Here is a 21,926-nt window from a genome sequence, read left to right as displayed (position 1 = left end):
GGAGTTGGGACGGGAGAGATGTACCGTTCGACTCAGAAAAAATCAGCAAATTTTATGGCGCAAACGCGGGCCTTCTAGCTTCTCTGGCGGGCGAGATCGAGGGGCTAACCATTTTAATATTCCAAATTCGGAAATATAATTTATTACATATAAAACATAGCCAAAAATGCTTCAGTTTTGTAACTGTTTATACACTCTGCTTGACGGCCCATTTGTTGGTCTTCTTGTCGAACGTGGCCAGCTCCTTGATGCTGTTTTTCACAACCGCCTTCGAGTAGTCTGCCAGAATCTGTTTCTGCGCGATCTCGGTCATCGTGTTGATCGAGAAGTCGCTGTTTTCTGCTATGAAGCTGGCCAGCTTGGCCACGTGCGCTGCGTCGGTGATAATCTTCTTTTTCACGGTCATCGGACCCGACTCCACGGCGCCAGCGCTCGTCCGTGTGTCCTCAATAAATTTGATAGCACTCTGCGGCTCCTGTGCTTCCTCCTCGCCCCAGTAATCACACATCGGGTCGATAGGCAGCTCGATGTTGTGTCTGAGACGTTCGTACTGGAGTCCGCTGAAGTACTGCGCAAACTGGTCCTGCCCGTCGGCTTCCTGGCCAATCCAGCTGACCACAGGAACCAGGGGCCCGATGACTGTCTTTTTCGTCGAAACGCCGTTCTCGTCGGTCTCGACAAACTGCTCGATGTCCGACGACTCGTCCAGCTGGCCGTCCTCATCCTCCTCAGAGTCCTCGTCCAGCTCCACATCCTCACCCTCGTCGTCGTCGTCTTCTTCTTCCAGGTCTGAGTCGAAGTCGTAATTTATCTGTAAAATGTCCGGTGGAATTTTGGTGAACGGGTTCAGCGCCAGCCTGAAATCCAGACTCGTCACCAAAAACGAGTATGTGCCCAAATACGGCGGCTTGGCGTTCTCGTAGAACCGCAGATACTTTTTAGGCACGCGGTCCAGCTGTTCCTGCGCTTCCTTGACCATGCCCAAGTTGTAAGCCTGGATCACATCCGATGCTTTTGCGTACAGACGAGGACTTTTCTTGGAAACGAGGGAGTCTCTGAACGGTGCAGAGCTTGTCTGCTGGCCCTGTAAAAACTTATCCAGCTCTGCACTCTGCTGCGGCGTTCTCTGCGCCATTCGCACACCGGGACGGACATTGAACGGAAGAAAATACGTGTGGTAGTCACTGTTGGCGGCTTTCTCTGGCGTCGGCTGGCTGGAGGTCGGGCTTTTCGTGTCCTTGGGCTTGAAAAAATTCGTAATCGACTGTTTCTGTAGCTTCTGCTGCTCCAGCTCCTTGGCCCGCAGCTTTTCGAGCTCTGCCTCGGCTTTTTTGAGCGCGCGTTCCTCCTGTTCGGCCCGCCGCCGGGCCTTCTCCTCCTCCTCCTGCTGTCTTTTGGCCTCGCGCGCCCTGGCCTCGGCCTCTCTTTTCTGCTGTCTCTCGAGCTTCTCGCGCTCCTTCTGTTCCTTCCGGGCCAGTCTCTCTGCCTCCAGCTTCTCTCTGCGCGCGCGTTTCTCGTTCTCCTCGCGCTCCTTGCGCATTTTGCGCTCCAATGCCTCCTGTTCGCGCCTCAGTCTGCGCTCCTCCTCCTGTTGCTTCTTCAGCTTCTGTCGGGCGTGTTTGTCCGCGTCCATTGGCGAAGACTTCGGCGTCAGCGTTTCGTCCGGCGCTTCTGGAGTGGCTGCGTGTTTCTGGCGCTTGACGTCGGCATCAGGCTCTTCAGAATCACGTTTTTCTGGTGACTTGTTGGGCGACAACCCGTACATGACGCGTAAAAATAGAAAAAAATAAAAAAAAATAAAATAATTCACATCTTACCCATGTCCCAATTTTTGCTAGGGACGCAGGCCCAGGCGCAAATCGAAGAATGGGAGGCCAAGGACGAGGAGCGAGACAGGCTCGGACTGCTGCAACAGAAGTACGCGATGCGCGCCACAGAGGCCGCAAGGCCCCGGCGCAGTGCGCCCGCGCGGAAAAAGCCCAAGATCAAGAGCTTGGGCGACCAGATGTCGAAAAAACACGGGAAAAAAACCGAAAACGTCGCGATCCTGCTGGCTCTGTCGGGGCGGAAGCGCAAGGTCAAGGACATCATACGGAACATCGCGCGGATCGAGGAGTCTGCGCCGGAGCAGCCGCCGCCGCTCCACGACATCAGTCTTGTGTACTCGCGAGAGGAGTGGACCGAGGTGCGCGACGAGATCCTGCGGAGTCTGCCGAAGCTGTCCAGAAGCGCCAAAATGACCCTGGAGCTGGTTTCTGCCAAATACAACGAGCAGCCGGCCGCCAGGCAGCTGTGGCAGGAGTCGTCTGCGCCGCCGGTGGTGTTCAGCAGGGACGAGATCCTGAGCCTTTACGACTTCGAGACCGACGAGAAGTGCTTTGTGGCGTCGCAGTCGGACAACGAGGACCTGGTGGTGACGCTGTCGCAGGTGATCCAGCGCGACGAGCGGTCGGTGCCGTGCACGCCCGAGGAGGACTACCGCGACAGCGAGGTTTCGTGGACGACGTACGAGTCGCACGCGTCGGCGGCGCGGAGGCTCCAGCAGCGGCGGCAAGTGTACGACGTGCTGGACGAGGAGCCGGGGGGTTTTGGCACGCAGCAGGCCCCGATCGAGCTGTCGAGCGAGACCGACGCGTCGGTGGTGGTGGTGGAGAGCTCGCCGGTGCGGGCGGAAAAACAGGAGCTGGACGAGGAGCCGGGCGAGCCGCACGCTCCGGTGACCGCGGCAGAGCTGGATTTCGAGACGTTCACCACGCCCCAGCTGAAACTGCAGATCGAGGCATGGGGACTCAAGCCCGCCAAGTCGCGGAAGCAGATGGTGGACATCCTGACCTCGTCGCTGCGGCTGATCGACCGCCGGCAGCTGGTGCGGCAGAAAGAGGGCGTGTTGCAGCTCAGCCAGGCCGAGCTGGAGAAAAACTACACGGAGCACGTGCGCACGGAGGAGACGTTTCGGCAGGTGCGCAGCGTTATGTTCTCGCACATCCGCGGGCTACTCAAAGAAGACAAGACGCTATACAGGGACATTTTGCTATTGAGGCCTATCAACTTCAACGACGTGGTGGCGCTGCTGGACGCAAAGGGGGTGCAGCTGGAGCCCCTCACGGTGCGGGCCTGTCTGGACGAGATGGGAGTCTCGTTTGTGGTGCGGGAGAACGAGGCGGCGAACGAGACCGCCGAGGAATCGGAGGCCTAGGCGTATTTCTTCAGCTCTGCTGGGTCGGCCCGACGCAGGAGCAGGACGCCGTTGAGCCAGCGGGCAAAATAGTAGAACGCGGTGATCTTTATAATTAATGCAGCCAGGTCGAGCACAGACTGGAGCCGCGACACGTACAGCCAGTTGCCGAGCAGGGCGTAGAGCTGGAGCGCGAAATAGGCCGTGGCGGCGGCTATGAGAAGCACGAGCAGCACGGACTTGGCGAGCCGCGCGGTGTCGACCTGGTCCTCCTTGTTGTAGCGGAGTCCGGCCGTATGCGGTTTTGAAAGGTGTGCCATGACGTGTGTCGAGAACGACCGAACATAAAAAAAATTCCGTGGTGCGGTTGCTGGTGCAGGGGTGTGCGTTTCCTCCACCCAAATGGGGCAAAATAAGGTGAGCCCCACGCGGCCCCACCTTTATTGCTGACAATTTTCGCCTTGTTTGCTGGCTCCGACAGGAATCCGACCCTCCCAATGTGGGGTAAAAAAATTGTGTCAGCTCAATCGGGAAAAAGAATGGTGTGACCAACAAAGGGGCTCTTGCAGCACCGCAATGACCAATGGCACATATGCGGCAGCCGTGTGGTCGGCTCGCGGTGTTGGCCTGGCCGGTGACCCTGGGGTTCATATATATTTCGAGGGTGTCCCTCTTCTCCATATTTTCCAAATTACCCTGCGACTGAGATGTACTGCCAATTGTAACCGACTCGTTGTTCGCAAACCTTTTATTTTGGATGATTTGTGCTACTATGAACAACGATAAAACGTTTCAAATGCCTCCGATGTTTGGTTCGGTCAAGTCCAGCCGGCGCAGCTCCAGCGAGGTGTCACAGGACAACAAGTCCGTGCCCGCAGAGCTCACCTTGAACGGCACCACGCCTTCGGGCAAGCCCCGGCTGTACGTGTGCAACATCTGCACCCGCGCCTTTGCCAGACAGGAGCATTTGAAAAGACACGAGAGGTCCCACACAAAGGAGAAGCCCTTTGCCTGCACCATCTGCTCGCGCAAGTTCAGCAGGAGGGACCTGCTTCTCAGACACTCCACCAAGCTCCATGCCGGCGCCGCAGAGGTCGTCCCGCGGCTCAGACGACGCTCCGTCAAGCCCGCCTCGTCCCCCGCGTCCAAGGACAACACAGACCAGAGCGCGTCCAACAGCCCGTCTGCGGAGCCGGCCGGCAGAGCAGGCTCGCGGCGCGGCAAACGCGGCTCCTTCTCGGCCTCCGCCCACGCCGTCACCAAGCCGGCGCCGGCCGCGAGAAGACAGCGCAGCAGCGTGCCCGTGGCCGTCGAGCAGCGCATCAAGGAGGAGCCCGAACTGCACGACGACTTCAGCTTCAAGGGCCTCAAGGACTTCGACTACAAGCTCGAGTTCCCCGTCAACAGACGCGCCTCGTTCTCGGCCATGAGCGGCCGCAACTACGCCATGCCCACGCCCGAGCCGTACGCCACCGAGGCCGTCGAGTTCTCCACGCCGCAGCTCATTGCGTTCGACGACGACTCCGAGCACTGGCTCAACAGCCTGCCGAACCTCGACCTCATGGACCACAGAGACGGCCAGGTCCCGATGCAGCCGTCGTCCAGCCTGAACGCCGACGCCATGGACGTCGCGCCGCACGAGTTCCACGAGGACATCACCGGCTACTCGTTCTACGACGTGCCCTATAAAAACGTCGGCTCCCTGTTCACGCACACCGCGCTGCCCGGCCGCGGTGTGCAGGCGCCTGGGCTCGACGACCTCGTCGAGGGCCCTCTGGGGCCGCAGGACAAGCCGGACGTGCGGCCGTTCAAGGCGCATGTGTCGCCTTTGGTCCAGGAAAGCCCAGGAACAGACTCGAGCCTCCACACGCAGCCGGGAGACGAAAAAGTCAAGCACTGGCAGGAAACCCTGTTCAACCAGAGCATCAACGATCTGGAAGAGATCGCCGACTTGAACGTGTCCAAGACGTACGACGTGCCGCAAGGATACTCGTTCTACGGCAACAGCGACCAGAACACGGTGCCGCACTCGTCGTCGTGCTCGTCGAACGCGACGATCTCGCCGATTTTGCTCGACAACACACTCTCTGCCAACTCGCGGCAGAACAGCCCCAACCAGACCCTGGAGAGCTCCCAGAAACAGGGCGGCGCCAAAACGTATTCGGATAAAGAGTTCAACAGCGAATTTGCATACTCCAAGGATAAGTTCGAGAAATACTCACGGGTGAACCTGTTCACCGGCACCATCAGAAGCTATGTGTATCAATCTCTCTCCAAGTACCCTTTTCTAGGAGTTCCCTCGCCTACTATTCCAGACAACGAAAAACTCAACTACTACATCACCGAATTCAAAAACAAGTTTCTGAACCACCATCCCTTCATCCACAAGTCGATGCTCAACGAGTACTCTCTGATGAAGTCGACGCTCTGCTCAATTGAGTCAAACCTGATCAGAGACGAAAATAGCGTCGACAACACCAGAGTGTCGCTGGTGTGTCTGCCGTTGCTGATTGCAACCATCGGGGCGATCGTGTCGAATAGAAAGAGCGACGCCGCCAACCTGTACGAGGCGTCCAGACGGTGCATTCACGTCTATCTCGAGACCCGCAAGCTTGTCCGACACAAAAACTCGGCCGACGAGAACACTGAGACACAGGTGAACAACTCGTCGCCGCTGTGGCTTATTCAGGCGCTCACACTCTCTGTGATCTACGGCCTCTTTGCAGACGACGAGACCAGCTTGAATGTCATCATTAGACAGGTGAACGCCCTATGCTCCCTGGTCAAGTCGTCAGGTTTGAACTCAGTCAGCTCGCAGCTACCAATAAACATAGACGACGACGAAACGTCTCACGAAAAATTTATCGAAAACGAGTCCACCATACGCACTGTCCACATGATCTTCCACATCTCCTCGCTGCTGTCCACGCTGTACAACATTGTTCCCTCGTTGAAGATTGACGACCTGAAGACCGACCTGCCTTCGTCCACTTTTCTGTGGGAGTGCACGAGCCACGCGGAGTTCAAGAATATCCTCGAGAGTTTTGACTTCAGACCGGAAAACTACCATCGTGTGCTGAGAGACCTCATCAACCTACCGTTCTCCAAGCTTGATCCATCAACCGGTTTGATCGGAAACTCCAATTTCTTCTTTGATAATCACGTGAGCGAGTTTGGACTCGTTTGCCTCCAGAATGGGCTCCACCAGCTGGCCTACCTGAAACAGCTTTATCTGTCGATGCCAGAAGGTGGCACCGTGTCCGAGTTTCTACTACAACTAGGCTCAGAGGATCAGAAACTGCTGAACGTGGCTCAAAACTGGGAAAACCTACTCAAGGCCTGCAAATTGTACCAAGCGAATAGCGAGGTGTTCATTGATGCAAAGCTGCTGAACAGCTACTTGAACCTGAAATTGTCGCACATCATGAATTTCAACAAGATCAAAGAAAACGTCTGGCTAAGAAGTTTCAGCGATATCAACAGTCTTTACGAAAATAGCTTCACTTTTACTGACGAGCAACTGAAAGACCCCCAATACCAAAAAGAGCTCATTGGAATGCTTGATAACTGCATTGACATTTTCAAGACAGTGTTTTTCCAGCAGCCTGCAGACTCGGAGCTCGAAAACTCAGAGAAGCAGCTGAAAGAGATTTACGACGAGGAGCTTGGAATTGTCGATTTGAACTTCTTGATGAAACTGTCCATCGACTCGCAGCTGCTTCTGGACATCTTTATGATCATAGTTAAGTTTTTGATCAATTTCGAGAACATATTCAAAATGAAAATGAAATACAACAACCTTGGCTCTGTCAGCTTGATCCAGCACTTCGAACTGCGCTCCACAGTGTACAACCCATCCTCGTCGCTGAACTCCGACGTCGACGAAACAGTGTTCAAGTACTACAAGAAGTTCTTCAAGATTTATCTCAACCTCGAGTACTTCTTGAAGATCAACTACGACTATCACGATTTTGAGAGCGATTTCTCAAGCTTGACCATCTCCAATATCATCAACAGAGATACAATGCACTACAGTCAGCAGGAAAAGAACCTGAACTCCATCTTGAAGGATGATCTGGAGGTTCTTCGCGAAAAAGACCTGATCATCAACGAGTTGATAGAGTTCAAGCTCCCGTTCAAGTTCCTCAAGATCGGGTCCTTCCTCTTCAACTTCATCTACGACAAAAACTTCAAGTTTGTCAACTTTAAGAACCTGAGCGATGTACTGTTCCACCTGCGCGTTTTTCTCGAAAATAGAGATGATTATGTGTGAGACATAGCCGCAGTCACGATTTACGATAACGATACTCGATTATACGATAATAAAATGTCATTTACTATACACTAAATTTACGGTAGCAACCATAAACACCCGTGCACGGGAAAGTTAGGGTTCTGTTAAATAGGGGGAAGCTACTAAATTCTGATTATGGTATCCTTTCTTGATCTGCATGAAGACATCATCTGCTTCCATATAGTGCCGTTTTTGGAGGAGGCAGACATCCAGTCTCTATTTCTCACATGCAAAAGCCTCAGCCTGTCTCTCAACCAGGCCGTGGTCTGGCATCAGATGTTCCGGAAGGCATTCAAACATGACAACGTTCCGTTCGACCTTTACTACAAATGGCCCCAGCTGTACAAACTGCGCAAGAACTGTAAGCTCCTCACCTTTGGCAACAACGGCTACAGTCGTCTTGGGTGGCTTTTTGGCAGCCAGGACGCCGCCTTGGAGATACTGGACCACGGACAGAGCAAGAGACTGGTCAAGCCTGTGGAGCTGACTTTTGACGACGAAAACATAGCAGACGTGACCGCAGGCGGGTTTTCCTTCTGCGTGCTCACCACCAGGGGCAACTTGTACTATACAGGGCGCAATTGGCACGGAATGGCTGGCCTGTCGGAGCCGGGACCCAAAAACAGAGACTACAATTTTGGCACCGAGCCACGCGCGGCATACGAGCCAGGAATATGTGTGAATAAAGTCCAGTTGCCAGATAACACCAAGATCAGCCAGATCGGGTCGGGCAGATCGCATTTCATTGGCCTCGACACCAACGGCCGGCTCTGGACGTGGGACAGCGTCGGCCGGCTGTGCAGGGGCGTCGAGCTGGATCTCCACCTCGAGAACGGCGACAGGGTAACGGGCTCAATCGAGCGAATCCGCGCGGGCTGGTCGCTCAGCAGCTGCCACATTCACAACCTCGGGATCGCCGTCTGGAACCGTCGCGACAGCCTCGCTCCACACAGCGGCGAGTACGGGCCGGTGCGCGCTTACGTCAGCATCATCGACGGCACCGTGGCGATCGACGACTACATTGTGCTGGACAACTTTCTGATCTACCTAACCGCGCAGGGCGAGCTGTACCGCGTGGACCTGCCCGGCGAGCTACCTCCGAGAATTGGCCGCGGCTCAAAGCTCGCCAAGTTCCAGGAGTACGCGGAGAAACACTCGCAGTACGACAGCCATAAGACCCGGTTTGTGCGGCTCAGCGGCTCGTTCAACAGGTTTAGCGCGATCACCAACGACGACCAGGTTCTGCTGGGCGACAAGAGCTCGCAAGTGCCGCAGGTCTACCGCGAGCTGCAGTCTAACGGCGTGATTTCCGTTGCCGTCGGGGACTATCATTTTTTGGCTTTGAATAAAAAAGGTGAGCTGTATGCCTGGGGCAGAGAGTCGCACAAGAACGGGTGTTTGGGGCTGGGGACGTTTTCTGCCGCGCTTTCTATGCCGGGCGTGCGCCAGGACGGGAATGACATTGTTGTCGAGCAGCCGGTGCGTGTTCCTGTCAGCGGCCAGGTTTTGGCCATTGCTGCCGGAGGGTGGCAGTCGGCAGCGTTGGTGCACGAAAAATAATAGATAAGAAAAAATTGCACCAATGGCAGATTTCGCTGATTTGAAGCCTATGATCGCGGGCTCGAAACGTGCGGGCCGTCGCCGGCAGCGAGGCTCTTCTGGTCCATCGAAGCGGGAACCAGTCTCGGTCGACGCAGACGAAACAGCCGACGAACTGGTGATTGCTGGCAAGAAACGAAAACCAGCCGCAGAGGCCCTGGTGCGAAAACGGCCCTCGTCCAAGTACTACGGTATGGACGACTTTTATCTGGACCACCAGGCAATGGACGAGTACACGTGGACGGCGCTGGTTGGGTTCAGCGCGATCAGGATCGGGTCGCCGCTGCTATTTATTCTACACTGCACATATCTGCTGGCTGTTCTCTACTTCAAGCACGGGTTCACCATCGACGAGGAGGCGGCGCAGACCATACCGAAGCTGATGCTGCCGCTGTTGGCAAACCTTCTGCTGGTGCATGTTTTCAACAAGTGGTATTTTTCTACAAATTACTACAAGCTGCGGGAGCCGAGCTGATTTTTATTATTTGTTCAAATAAATGGTAGAAAAAAATAGATAAATTAATTCATAATGGCTGTTCCTCGATTAGACCTGAAAAACAACCTGTTGGACTGGTCGCCGCCAGCCAAAAAAATCAACGGTTCTGCCGACGTGCAGAGCTTTCTGCATTCGGTGGCCATCGACCGCATCAAGACAGCACTGATGCTGATCTGCCAAAAGGTCAGCTTGAAATCTGTGCCGGAAGGAGTTCTGGACACTTCGCTGGTGGAATCACCCAATGAGCCAATATCAAGCACGCTGCTTGACCTGCCCCCGCCAACGACAGAGTTCGACCAAAAAACGCTCTCGCCCAACGTCCAACGAGTGCTCGATTTTCTTGCCGAGCTGAGCCTCCTGATGGACCAGGTCCCGCCGCTGCCTGGACCCAGACGGTACGGAAACATGGCTTGTCGCAACTGGCACGACCTGCTGGAGAAGAAGGTGGACGGCTGGCTTGATCTGCACCTGCGCCCGCTGTTTGCGTCCCAGGTGGACGGCCAGTTTGCCGGGTTTGTTTCCGAGGCCAGATACTACATTCTAGGGGCGTTTGGGTCGCGCGACCGTCTTGACTACGGCACAGGCCACGAGCTGTCGTTTCTGGCCTTTTTTGCCAGCCTGCTCATGTGCCAATTGCTGGACCAGGACTCTCTCGAGGGCGTCGAGATACTGGTCATCTTTGGCAAGTACTACGATCTCGTGAAACGTTTGATCCTGACGTACACGCTGGAGCCGGCGGGCTCGCACGGGGTGTGGGGGCTCGACGACCATTTCCACTTGATCTACATCATTGGAGCCTCGCAGCTGGTGGACTCCGAGACCGTGGGAACCGAACGAAAAAGCGCAAGGGCTGTGAACTTCCGCATGGGGCTCACGCCGTCGACGGTGCTGAACCCGGCCGTGACTAAACAGCAGGCGCACCGCAACCTCTTCTACAACGCCATCGGGTTCATTCGGCGCGTGAAAAAGGGCAATTTCAGCGAGCACTCGCCGCTGCTCTACGAAATATGCACCTCTAAACCCTGGGAAAAAATAGCACTGGGCATGATTAAAATGTTCCAGGGCGAGGTGCTCTCGAAATTCCCTGTTGTGCAGCACTTCTACTTTGGCCATGTGCTGTTCCCCTGGAAAGACGCCGTTTCGCTCAGAGACCTGCCTGAGTCCTCGCCAGACGCGGAGCCCGAAAAGACGGCTCCTGCGAAAACAGACTACCGCAGCGAGGCCGAGCTCGCTATGCACTCGCTGTACCAGCGAAGAGAAGAGGAACTGGCGATGCTTGCGGAAAAACGCCCGTCCGCCGTGCCCAAAGCTACTCGCGCGCCGTGGAAATGACGCTCTATCAGCATAATGATTCATAGTGATGATTTTTTTCCAGTCTATAAGGAACTTTATTTTATTTAACCGGTAATCTACTTTCCCGTTCCAAAGGCCTTGTGGAACTCCGTGAAGACAAACCTGTACCGAACGTCTCCCTTCCAGGCTCTGGTCAGCGCGGTGTTGCAGCCCTCCTCAGAGATCGGGACTTCCTCGACCCACGGACGGATGTTGTGCTTCACACACAGCTCCAACAGGTCCAGCATCTCCTTTCTGGATCCGAGGTTCGAAGAGCACAGCGACGAGCCGTTCGAGAAAAACGTGAACGGAGAAACGTCGTATTTCTCCTCCACAGCCGGCAGTCCAACAGAGACAAATCTGCCCTGCACCTTCAAAATCGACAGGAAGCTGTCCAAGTCAAGGCCAGAGAGAGAAATGGCACAGTTGAGAATAAGGTCGAACTGGTCGAAATACTCGTCGGCCCAGCCCTTGGTTCCCGTGGCCACGAACCCCTTGGCGCCAAGCTGCAAGGCCTGCTCCTTCTTGGCGTCGGTTCTCGAGAAAACGTACGGCTCGGCTCCCAAAGCAGCCGCAATCTGGACCGCCAGGTGTCCCAGGCCTCCCAGACCGAGAACGGCCACTTTCGGCTTCTCGCCGTTAGGCAAACTCGTCGGAATGTATCTTTTCAGAGGCGAGTACACGGTCAACCCAGCACAGCACAGAGAAGCAGCCTCGGTGGATTTGATAGCGTCTGGAATGGCAAAGCAGAAATGTTCATGTGCTCTCACGTGCGAGGCGTAGCCTCCCTGCGAGACGTAGCCGTCAGGGTACACGCCGTCGTACGTGGTGACGGAATCCTTGCAGTACTGCTCATTGTCCTCCTTGCACCGTCTGCAGCTCAGACACCCAAAAGCCTGGGCCCCCAGACCGACTCTGTCGCCAACCTTGTGAGGACTGACTTTTGGGCCAACCTTAACCACCTTGCCGATGATCTCGTGGCCCACAACCTGCGGAAGCTTGATTTCTCCCCAGCCTTCGCCGCCCATCGCCGTCATGATGTCCGATCCGCACAGACCACAACACTCGATCTCGATGTCGATGTCGTGGTCGCCAAAGGCCTTGGGCTTGTACGTGATGTACTTGGGCTTGTTCCAGTCCTTGGTGTCGAGCACGGCAAAACCAGCAAATTCTTCAGGGTAGTTCACAGAAACACTCATTGCAGTTGGTGAAAAGTCCGAGAATTTGCAACTTTGGGTATCTATATACTCCGATTGGTAGTGTCCAGCCGGCTTTACCAAATTAGTAAGTAAATCCCCTGCTCGAGGAGCTAAACAATCGTCTGTCGTGCTGGTCCCATAGAACGTCCGGACAGGAAGACACTGGCAGATACAGGTTTTTGGTAGCGCACCCCGTGTTTGTTCTGGAGGAGGAGAAATTCTCGGGGTGGCCGTTTTTTGCTTGGCCCCGGCCTCTGCGTGGCACCCCCATCACGCACTGGAGCGGTTCGAAAGAGCTCATTTGAAAGAGATTGCTAGACTACACGAGACTCTTGCCTACGACTGGCACTTAGTGTTCCTCCTGCCGCCTCTTGCTGCCTCCCATCTATGCATGCTCGGCACGGCCGCCTTTTCTCTCTTACATAATAATAAGCACGGAAATTCCAGTCCTCCTGGAAAAAGTTTTTCGTCGATCGACGCTTTTCCGTTCCTTCGCGGCAGCGCCGATCCCAGTTTCTTTTTCTTATCAGAGGACTCCAACTTGGGTAAAAAAAAAAGTCATTAAAAAAGATCAACCTAAATTATTGTCCCACCCACAGGCTGCACACTTCTGTCGATAGCGTAACACCTCAAAACTCGGCAGCACAGGAAAACCAACCCCAAGCCAACCCCATCTTTGAACTTCTGAATGGCTGGTATTTAACAGTTCCGGTATTGCACATCACGCATTTTTAATTAACAACGACACATCTGTCAGTTAAAATCTTCATGACAGACCTACTACGGACTCCATTGTTTCCTGTGGAGGGGCTCTCCAACGAGACTATCATCAAGCTCCCGCCACAGCCTAGCGCAGAGAGCGGTTCCGTCAAGCTGTACCTTATCCAGGCAGAGGAAAACCTGTTTCTGGAGGGATTCACAGAAGAGGAGACAAAAGGCAGACCTCCCACCATTCTTCGTGGCTGTCTGTTTGTGCGAGTTCTCAGACCAGTCAAAATAAAATCCATTTCCCTCAAACTAACCGGTACATCCCGAACAGACTGGCCGGAAGGAATTCCTCCCAAAAGAGTCGAGCACGTTGAACAAAACACTCTCATACAGCACACGTGGCCTTTCTTCCACTATGCAAACACCTACGAGGCCACAGAGACCAGCCGGAACAACGCAGACCTGTTTATTCCAAAGAGCGACGTCGACTGCGAGCCATCGAATTTCAGTCTCGATAACAGTCTATCCCCCGTCACCAGCGCAATAGACATGCTCACAGACATGAAGCCTGTGAAGTCGCCCTCGCCGCTCGCAATGGTGCTCAAAGGGAAGCGACCAGGCTCGCCACGGCCCGGTTTATTCGCTCAGCTGTCACAGCAGGACATCGACCTGACTCCAACCAAGTCCAACGCTAGCGTCGACGACACGAAACTGTTTGTGCCGGGAGACTACATCTACGCGTTTGAGCATCCGATCCCGGCGTCTGCGGCAGAATCCATCAACGTGACGTTTGGATCGGTTTTCTACCAGCTTGAGGCGTTTCTGGAGCGCAGCGGCACGTTCAAGTCCAGTTTGTCGACGAAAAAAATGGTCAATATAGTGCGAACTCCATCCCAGGACTCTATTGAGGAGAATGAGCCGATCGTGATCAACAGGGATTGGGAAGACCAGCTGAACTACGAGATCGTTGTCTCGTCGAAACAGGTGCTGCTGAACTCGTATCTGCCGATTTCGTTTAAACTGAGTCCGCTGGACAAAATCAAAATTCACCGGATCAAGGTTTATTTCACAGAACACCTGGAGTACTACTGCAAGAACAAACGGGTGCACCGCACAGAGCCGCCTAAGAAATTTTTGCTATTGGAGCACAAGGCCAGCAATGAGGAGGATAATTTGCTGTCACTGGGCGAAGACGAAATATCGGCTAGAGAGCTTGAGTTCCATGTCTATGTGCCGGAAAAACTCGGAGACAGATACAAGCTGCACCCAGACACCTCGTTCGACGACATCCAGTCCCACCACTGGATCAAGATCTGTATTCGAATCTCGAAATCTGCTCCAACACCAGAGGACCCTAAGAAACGCAAGCATTTCGAGCTTTCCATCGACTCGCCCATTCATCTGCTGTCTCCGCTCTGTGCACATGCGAACACCCTGCTACCATCCTACTCTGAGCAAATGGAGGGAATTCCTCAGAGCAGAGACTCCATCGATATGTTGCTGTCATCCAGAGAACGCATCAACACCGACTCCAACCTGTACAAGCCGGATGGACGCACACCGTTTGTATTGCAATCACCACAAGCCAAGCCTTTTTCGCCAATGATGACACCCCAGTCCAGCTGTGCAGATCTGCGCAACAACCTGTCGCTTCTGCAGTCCCCGCAGCTGCTCAAGAATTCGAGTTTTGGCGCGAATGGTCTGGATCTGCAAGACCCGCCTCCAAATTTCGAGGAAACGACCAAGGATATGCCTCCGTCGTACGACGAGGCGATCAAGGAGAAACAGAGCGAGGAAGAGGAAGAAACACAAACAATGCCGGACACTTCCTCGTCCAACCGTTCTTCGTACTACGTGGACGAGCGGAGATCGAGGTTCGACAGGATCAGAGACGACTCGGATATGGAGGGCAGCGATCTGGGAGGAAACTTCAAATTGAAGGTTGTTCCGATCAGGTCTCGTTCGACCTCTCAGAACGGGGACGATATGAGATCCAGATCTCCTCCGTTGGTTTCTCAGTGCCGGTCAAAATCCAGGCTCATTAGCTCGTCTCTGATTCCGGGCAATTCTTTCATCAACGTGTCGAATGCTTCTCATGGCATGGACGACGCTCTTGCCCAAGCTTTTAACGACGAGGAGCAGACTTCAAGCCGGCCAAATCCCGCTTCCCAACCAAGTCTGGCAAGCGTTCCGGAGTACCCCATCTCGCCTAAGCGAGAGGATAACCCCAGCCAAGAGACCAACGAATCAAACTCAGAACCGCTCATGAACTCTCCAGGACATTTCTCTACAAGGTCGTCGCTAAACTCGTTGACAGGATCTCTGGTCTCTGAGGACCCGGCAACCAGGAAACCGCTATTGAGCCGCGAATCAACAAATAACTTGCTGGGAGAAAATGCAAGCTCAATTTTCAAGCTACCACCAGACAACGGCAGTTCTGTCGATATCACGGCGATGCTGGGCTCGTCCCTGTCAAATAATAACGCCTACGAAACAGTCCCGGACGCAAGATGGCATCCTTTCAACATGACAGAAGCCTCAGAGGGCTCTGCAGTGCCTAACCTTCCGCACAACATTCGCAATTCAAGAAGAGCAGGTCTCCAGAATAAATCCGTCGAATGGAAAGCGCAGTATGCTCAGGCGGGAGCTCAAGACTTTCATGTTGACTACGGAAATGTGGAAAGACATCTGAGCTTTGGGGTGGAACCTGTCCTTTCGGTGCTGGCAGCATCGAACGAGGATGGAGCTACAGATTCAAAGATGTTGAGTTCGCATACCGTGAGGAAAAACGAGGAAGTTGTTGAAGATTAACCTAGGTCAGCTATTTTCTTCTGCAAACCATTAATATCATACTTGAAATGCTTCGCCACGCTCTTAGAGGAGCCATTAGATGTGAAATTGGTGTAGAAAACTCTGTAGGCCGGAACAAGCATTTTGTTGATGTCCTGGTTCAGCTGCTTTTTGAAGAACGCAGGAAGTTTCTTGTGCTGCATTTTCTTGAAGTTCTCCTCAAAATTCTTATTGAATTCGTCAATCAGCTTACCTAGCTCCTTCGAGGTAAGGTTGAACGTGTCTCCCTGTCTAGTAGATGCCTGCATCAACTTGGTGGTCATTTTTGTCCACTCCGCTGTGGCCTTCTCCATCGCTTTCTTCTTCATTCTGTCTAGTCGCTGGAGCCCCGTGTGTCCAAGAACCTGCTTCAATTGACCACTGTTGTCCAGCAGATTTTGCAACCCATCTAAATTAAACAGCAAGAAAACTCCAAGATCTTCCTCATTCATCTTCGGCTTGTACTTCCGTTCGAGCTGGAAGAAGTTGTACTCGATGAGATCGCCATAAAATACACTTAGAAGGAAAGTTGGGTCGGTGGACCCAGTTCTAACCTCCTGGAATCCAGGAGGTTTTGATACAGGCAACCAGCTGCCGTTCTTCATCGTCGAAATGATTTTCAGCTGATATTCTTGAAACTGACACATCTTATTAGTCCTTGAGATGAGGGACATAAATGTATTGTTTAAAGTCTCGTTCACGTTGTCACCGACCACCATGTCAGAATAACGCTGGTCGATGTACTTGAAAGAGCCCGAGAAAACTGACTGGCAGTGCGTAAGAGACTCAGACTCTAGCTCTGATATTTGTCGCGGAATTTTCAGATTGAGTCTTCTGAAAGCGTTTAAGATTAATGACAATCCGTGATTGATCTCAAAATACATGGAACCGTAGCTTGACTGATGGATCTCAACGAAACTTGAGAAGTTGTTGAACTGATTGACAAAGTTCTCAAAAGAGGGCGAGAGAATCTCAAAGAGAAGCTGATTGATGTCATTGAAGTCATCGAAGAACTTGGAAAGGAAATGCGGCTCTCCGTAGAGAAGACTTTGCAGCGTCTTGGAATAATGAACAAAGTATTTTTGGTTTTTGTCTCCGTCGTAGTAATACGTCTGATCCTTGACAAGAGTAGGCAAATCTAAGTTGAGTGCACGAAGAGTCGAGAGATTGTATTCTGCTCTTTCCTTGATCAACGTATCCAGCATATTCATTGCACGGCTGCGTTTCATAAAATCATACATCAGCTTCAGCTGCACTATTATATCGTCCTCTTCCTTTCCAAACTTGTTTCCATTGCTTTTGAGCCTCTTGCTTAATGTTTTGAGCTTATTGATAAATTCAAATTTCAAAGTTACATCGGCATCCCGTAGAGACGAATCAAGCCCTTTGCGCAAACCTTCAAAGTCCTTCAAATTCTTGGACTTCAGATCACTCTGGATTCCCTGATATTTTTTAACGATGTTGCAGAAGCTGCTTATTTGTGAGACAGAGTCGAGTCCACCAAAAGTGCCTATTGATTTGTCTAAACTGCTGATCTCCTCCGCGTAGTCCTGGATACTTTCGACCAGCTTGAATATATTCTGAAAGTTTCTCTGTTGCACTTTGAGACGGTTGATTTTGACCATCAGTGGGTTGATTGACTTGATTGCGAGCGCACTGCTAGTTGAGACTCTGTGAAGTTTTGCAGATAGCGCAGCAGTCAACTCATCTGTCAATTTCAGATTCTCATCTAAAATTGACATATCGGCCTCATCAACGTCAATGGCCATTTCGTAGCCAGCTCCAATGTTCATTGAAGCGTTCAAGGCACTCATCAACAGACACCTTATTTGAATTTATTTATTTTACTGGGTTGTGATTATGTAGATCGCCGGAGCGTCGTCGGCGCGTCGGAACGTTTAAAGAGAGAATGCCGGACAATTTTTTTTTTGTAGGCATAATGTTTGGCGGATCAGTATAGATTAGAATTGTTGTTGGGATTTTGGAAGCGCTGTTTGGCGTTTTGCTCGAGCAATAGCATTCTAGAGTTCCACGCAGTTCTGTCATGTATTGCCCCGTTTTCATACTGTGCCTAGAGCAGCCATGCACCTTATTTCGCTAACACTAGATTCAGAACCATAATTTAGAGTTTGATAGTAGAAAGGTGTACATTTGTTAAAAGACTTGTATTGTCTATATAGTAAAGAATAACGAATTGGTGTTACAGTAAATCTAGTCCTAAGGCACATGCTGTTAGTATAAGTACAATGATTCCAATCTTGGGTATATTTGTCAGGGGAGAACTCACAATTGCCGCGTCGCTAGACAGAACAGAGACATACCTCCTATCTGCTAGTGGTTGCGGGAACAAATCATATTTGACCAGTTTTTCAAGATCCCATTCAATGGCATCCTCAGTTTTGTAGCACCAGAAAATAAAACCGCTCGTTTGGTTGTACAGGTCCAATTGAGCTTCAATAAGTTTTCTCACCTCCATTCTGCGTTCCTTGGTCCATTCACCGAAATCGTTCGCATACGCGCAATCGCCTAGCTTTTTGTTAGTTTGGAATGACCCATCATACCGGGCACCTCTTCCAACGCCGTTTAGCCAGTATGCACAGTCGGTGATGGCAGCAGCCCATTCGCCAACAAGCTTTGGCTTCTCTTCTTTGAGGATTGCCGATGTAAAACCTTTCAGCGAGGCTATGTGCTCGTCAATAGATTGTGATAGCTGACCGACATCAAAGACCTCATATCTGTGGTGATCTATAATAATGTTATAATAATCCCCCTGATAGGTAGATGTGTTAGTATATCCAGTCAAATTACCCGTGTGGGGGTATAATGTAATATTAGAGGTATGGCTCACCTTTCCGGTAAGTCTGGTGTCCCAGAATTCCGGAGCCATGAATGCGTCATGGTACGCAATGTAGTTGTCGCTCTTTAAATATCTCATCTGTGTGTAGCTGTTGACATAAAATTCCTCCAGTTTGTTAATGTTCAATCTTGATCCCAGTGGCTCGTTCAGTACTTGGATAGCCGAGATGACGTCTTGATATTCTTCTCCGCCATACTTGGCCATAATGTAATGCAAGATCTCAAGCGAAAGATCAACATATAGCGGATGTTTTTGCCAGTCAAGATGATCTCTTAATCCCGAATTGTCGAACCCATTTTGAGAGCCAGGAACTCCATGCAGATCAATCCAAAGAAACAGTCCATATTTTCTACACCACTGAATTGCCTTGTCCAGATATTCCTCCTGCCCAAAACAGTAGGGATCTGTGCCTAAGTGTGCAAAGGCCCAATATCCAATTGGAAACCTGACTGTGTTGAATCCATAATTCTTGATCTTCTCAAAATCGCTTTCTACGATCCAGCTGTCCCAATGCTTTTTCAACCTGGCATGGCACTCTTCAGTACCCAGCTGCTTGCAATAGTGATACTCATCGACTGGCACTGTTGCTTCCGTTCCGTCGGTGGAAGCATCCCAATAAAGAGTTGGTGTTATGTAGGGCTCTGTCACCATCCACCCGCCTAAATTCACGCCATAGACTTTGTCGTTATTGTAGTCGAAGACAGACTTTAGATTAACAGTCTCTTTCTCGTCCCACGAACGTTTGGCTCGTCTTTTACCTATGAAATCTTTGAAGCTTGGAGATAATTCGTATATTGATTCGATATTTGAGGCATAAGCGCTGGTGATTGCGATCACCATGGAGAATGCAGCTATACTCTTCATGTTGCATACACTTGCTTTGCAATGAACAGAAAAGTTACGTTTTGAAATGTGCGCTCAAAAGTTTATAAATCTATACAATCTCTAGATCTAGCGCCCAAACGGTGCCAGGGGTAAATTTTTTTATCAGTGCTAATCTAATTGTGAGATTCCTAGTTGCGCATATCTCGTGTTGAGGTCGACATGCCACATAACATGGCTTTTCAGGGGATCTGTCAGGACATGAGATATCTTCTCACTGCTGAACGGAAGCCCGATCAATTTATCCAAATCGGGCTCTGCGGAATCAATCTCGGTAATTAGTCCTTTTTCCACAGTCATTTGATATTGGAATTCGTCATCATCGACAATCAGCTGGAATTTCGGAGTCTTTCCGATGGTCCACTCCCATGAGGAAAGTTCGTGCTGAGTCTTCAAAACCTCCTCGGGAAGATCACTCACCTCGTTTAATTTTAGAATATGACTGTCTCCCTGCACAAGAAGATTGTCGTACACCATGTCCTCAATTCCCTCAGCCGGATGCAACCTCTTGAACGCCTCCACAGCGCAGAATTGGAACAATGTGTCGCTCAGTTCCAAATTCTCTACCGGACTAGGAATTGAGTCTGTGCTCTTGTCCTGGATGGAGGCCTTACGTTCTTCGGTCAACTTCAGTAAAGCAGAAAGCATTTTAAGATCCGACTTGAGGAGCATTGTCCCATGGTGCAACGATTTGCCCCTAGACACCTGGTAGGCGGAGCCGCTGACTTTCTTCAGGCTACTGCTACTGATAATGTCTCCCCGGTCATTTGTCGTGAGCGAAAATTTCGGTGCGTCATAGCCAATATCGAGACCAACGAGCTGATTTATCTCGTGATTTAGAGCGTTCGTGAACTCGACCCTGCTAAATGATTGTCTGCTGCTCATGTAGGAAAAATTGAAATTACCGAGATCGTGAACCACAGTACCTCCACCGCTGTATCTCCTCAGGATTGGGATCCCATGAATAGTGGCTTCTTTGAAATTTATCTCTCTAAAAGGATTTTGATTCTTGCCAATCACCACGCAAGGAGAGTTCTTATACAAAACTAGTCTTCGAGACCTCGAATTAGCCAACGGATCTGGCATTTGGTCGTAAATGAATTTCTCTATGGCAAGATTGAGTCTTGGATCATTGAACTCGCTAATCACAGTTAGCGGATTTTTGATTGTTGCAATGTCTTGCAGCCTTGTATCATGCTGACGTATTTGAGTATCGGTACGCAAAAATGAGCTAAATCGCTTAAATTTCTGCTCGTCAAAAGACTGATCTGAACGGGCTAGATTGAGCTTCTTCATAAAGTCTTCTGTAGTCATTGTGATAGGTTCCTGCAACACAGAGTCCGGACTCATAGACGAGTTTGTTTGAGCAAAGAGTGGGTTACTGGGAGTAGCAAGGCCTGATGAAAACAAATTATTATCATCTTTGATAATTGGGATGTCCGAGAAATCGAAAGGATCGCTATTGATCGTTGCAGGCTGCTCTCGCTCCAAAGCCGGCTCACCAGATGGAAAATCGAGGTACTCGTCGAACGGAGTATGAGAGTAAAATCTTTTGCAGAGGTGCCTCGATGCTAAGGTTCTTATTCGGATCATCAACAAAAAAAAATCATCTATAAATTATTTTCTTCATGGACAGGAAGCATACTGTTGAGCATCTCCTTCTGTCGAGGTCCTCAAAATTACACGATGACGGGGAGATATCGAAGCTCCTGGAGTCCCGATATTCGCTAACAGGAAGCCAGAAGAATTATTTATCTTTGAAACCCACGGAAGGGACACATGGAAAGAAGCATAACCACAAATCGATACTGACTGCAATTCAACTACAGGGAAAAAATAATAGGTTTTCGCCCACGAAGACTAAGAATGAGTTCAAATCGTTCATCACAGACAATCTCAAGTACCAGGATAGACTTGTTCGCCAACTGCATTTGAAACTGGAAAAGGACCCGAATTTATTGAACAATCTGAATGATATCACGGAGCTTAGGATTTGCAAGAACTTAATCCGATATGAGGACTATGTCGAGATGAATAAGCTTTGGAAAGGCTACATTCGAGAGATTTTGGGTACGACTAATCACATACCCACGATGGTGAGCAAGCTCTCGAGCAGCGAATTAATTGGATCAGAACTCGAGGTTATTCACAGTCGTTGCATAAATAATATAGGCATGAAAGGAATCGTCATTTGGGAATCTCAACACAATTTCGTGATGGTGGTACCGCGACAAGCAAACTGGAAGAAAGATATCAGTACGATAGAGCCCCAGTTCACTTTGAAGGAAAAAATCGGGGGGTTGAGGGTGATAAGCAAGAGAAATACGAACTTCAAGCTACAGCTCGAAACCGAGGAATCGTCGATCACATTTGAGATAATAGGAAATAGGTTGCTCATCAGAAGCACTGATCGTGCTACGCGAAGGTTCAAAAATCATTCGGTAAAAGACATCGATGTGTGACGTGATATATATTCTTACTGGTGATAGTAAACCGTTCTGACCTAATTTTGAATTAATAATTCAATATTTTTTTTTACCCGGAACGGAGGCGAT

The 21,926-nt window shown here is 51.0% G+C and overlaps 13 protein-coding genes across 13 annotated transcripts; 7 read left to right on the top strand and 6 right to left on the bottom strand.

The window, feature by feature from the left end:
• Positions 1–187: 187 nt before the first annotated feature.
• KL928_000283 (uncharacterized protein) lies at positions 188–1,765 on the bottom strand (the record flags this gene model as incomplete). Its single annotated transcript, XM_043203349.1, has 1 exon — positions 188–1,765. One exon carries the CDS (start codon positions 1,763–1,765, stop codon positions 188–190), a length of 1,578 nt encoding a protein of 525 aa, XP_043062178.1.
• A 101-nt stretch (positions 1,766–1,866) lies between these two features.
• Positions 1,867–3,294, top strand: KL928_000282 (uncharacterized protein; the record flags this gene model as incomplete). The annotated part of the gene is made up of 1 exon (XM_043203338.1): positions 1,867–3,294. One exon carries the CDS (start codon positions 1,867–1,869, stop codon positions 3,292–3,294), a length of 1,428 nt encoding a protein of 475 aa, XP_043062177.1.
• Positions 3,295–3,971: 677 nt separating this feature from the next.
• On the top strand, positions 3,972–7,448 carry KL928_000281 (uncharacterized protein; the record flags this gene model as incomplete). The annotated part of the gene is made up of 1 exon (XM_043203327.1): positions 3,972–7,448. The coding sequence occupies one exon, from the start codon at positions 3,972–3,974 to the stop codon at positions 7,446–7,448; it is 3,477 nt and encodes a 1,158-aa protein (XP_043062176.1).
• A 297-nt stretch (positions 7,449–7,745) lies between these two features.
• KL928_000280 (uncharacterized protein) lies at positions 7,746–9,029 on the top strand (the record flags this gene model as incomplete). The annotated part of the gene is made up of 1 exon (XM_043203316.1): positions 7,746–9,029. One exon carries the CDS (start codon positions 7,746–7,748, stop codon positions 9,027–9,029), a length of 1,284 nt encoding a protein of 427 aa, XP_043062175.1.
• A 22-nt stretch (positions 9,030–9,051) lies between these two features.
• KL928_000279 (uncharacterized protein) lies at positions 9,052–9,543 on the top strand (the record flags this gene model as incomplete). Its single annotated transcript, XM_043203304.1, has 1 exon — positions 9,052–9,543. One exon carries the CDS (start codon positions 9,052–9,054, stop codon positions 9,541–9,543), a length of 492 nt encoding a protein of 163 aa, XP_043062174.1.
• A 54-nt stretch (positions 9,544–9,597) lies between these two features.
• On the top strand, positions 9,598–10,896 carry KL928_000278 (uncharacterized protein; the record flags this gene model as incomplete). The annotated part of the gene is made up of 1 exon (XM_043203293.1): positions 9,598–10,896. The coding sequence occupies one exon, from the start codon at positions 9,598–9,600 to the stop codon at positions 10,894–10,896; it is 1,299 nt and encodes a 432-aa protein (XP_043062173.1).
• Positions 10,897–10,973: 77 nt separating this feature from the next.
• On the bottom strand, positions 10,974–12,095 carry KL928_000277 (uncharacterized protein; the record flags this gene model as incomplete). The annotated part of the gene is made up of 1 exon (XM_043203282.1): positions 10,974–12,095. One exon carries the CDS (start codon positions 12,093–12,095, stop codon positions 10,974–10,976), a length of 1,122 nt encoding a protein of 373 aa, XP_043062172.1.
• A 768-nt stretch (positions 12,096–12,863) lies between these two features.
• Positions 12,864–15,614, top strand: KL928_000276 (uncharacterized protein; the record flags this gene model as incomplete). Its single annotated transcript, XM_043203271.1, has 1 exon — positions 12,864–15,614. One exon carries the CDS (start codon positions 12,864–12,866, stop codon positions 15,612–15,614), a length of 2,751 nt encoding a protein of 916 aa, XP_043062171.1.
• A 36-nt stretch (positions 15,615–15,650) lies between these two features.
• KL928_000275 (uncharacterized protein) lies at positions 15,651–16,516 on the bottom strand (the record flags this gene model as incomplete). The annotated part of the gene is made up of 2 exons (XM_043203260.1): positions 15,651–15,676; positions 15,847–16,516. 2 exons carry the CDS (start codon positions 16,514–16,516, stop codon positions 15,651–15,653), a joined length of 696 nt encoding a protein of 231 aa, XP_043062170.1.
• Positions 16,517–16,634: 118 nt separating this feature from the next.
• On the bottom strand, positions 16,635–17,425 carry KL928_000274 (uncharacterized protein; the record flags this gene model as incomplete). The annotated part of the gene is made up of 2 exons (XM_043203249.1): positions 16,635–16,809; positions 16,872–17,425. The coding sequence occupies 2 exons, from the start codon at positions 17,423–17,425 to the stop codon at positions 16,635–16,637; spliced, it is 729 nt and encodes a 242-aa protein (XP_043062169.1).
• A 407-nt stretch (positions 17,426–17,832) lies between these two features.
• On the bottom strand, positions 17,833–19,353 carry KL928_000273 (uncharacterized protein; the record flags this gene model as incomplete). Its single annotated transcript, XM_043203238.1, has 1 exon — positions 17,833–19,353. The coding sequence occupies one exon, from the start codon at positions 19,351–19,353 to the stop codon at positions 17,833–17,835; it is 1,521 nt and encodes a 506-aa protein (XP_043062168.1).
• Positions 19,354–19,482: 129 nt separating this feature from the next.
• On the bottom strand, positions 19,483–20,964 carry KL928_000272 (uncharacterized protein; the record flags this gene model as incomplete). Its single annotated transcript, XM_043203227.1, has 1 exon — positions 19,483–20,964. The coding sequence occupies one exon, from the start codon at positions 20,962–20,964 to the stop codon at positions 19,483–19,485; it is 1,482 nt and encodes a 493-aa protein (XP_043062167.1).
• Positions 20,965–20,999: 35 nt separating this feature from the next.
• Positions 21,000–21,833, top strand: KL928_000271 (uncharacterized protein; the record flags this gene model as incomplete). The annotated part of the gene is made up of 1 exon (XM_043203216.1): positions 21,000–21,833. One exon carries the CDS (start codon positions 21,000–21,002, stop codon positions 21,831–21,833), a length of 834 nt encoding a protein of 277 aa, XP_043062166.1.
• Between the last annotated feature and the right edge of the window lie 93 nt (positions 21,834–21,926).

The sequence above is a fragment of the Ogataea angusta genome, assembly GCF_019207475.1.
Source record: "Ogataea angusta isolate 61-244 chromosome Unknown 61-244_NODE_1_length_1302399_cov_90.877568, whole genome shotgun sequence".
NCBI lineage: Eukaryota > Fungi > Ascomycota > Pichiomycetes > Pichiales > Pichiaceae > Ogataea > Ogataea angusta.
Note: the sequence above shows the minus strand (reverse complement) of the source record. Positions and strands in the feature narration are given on the sequence as shown.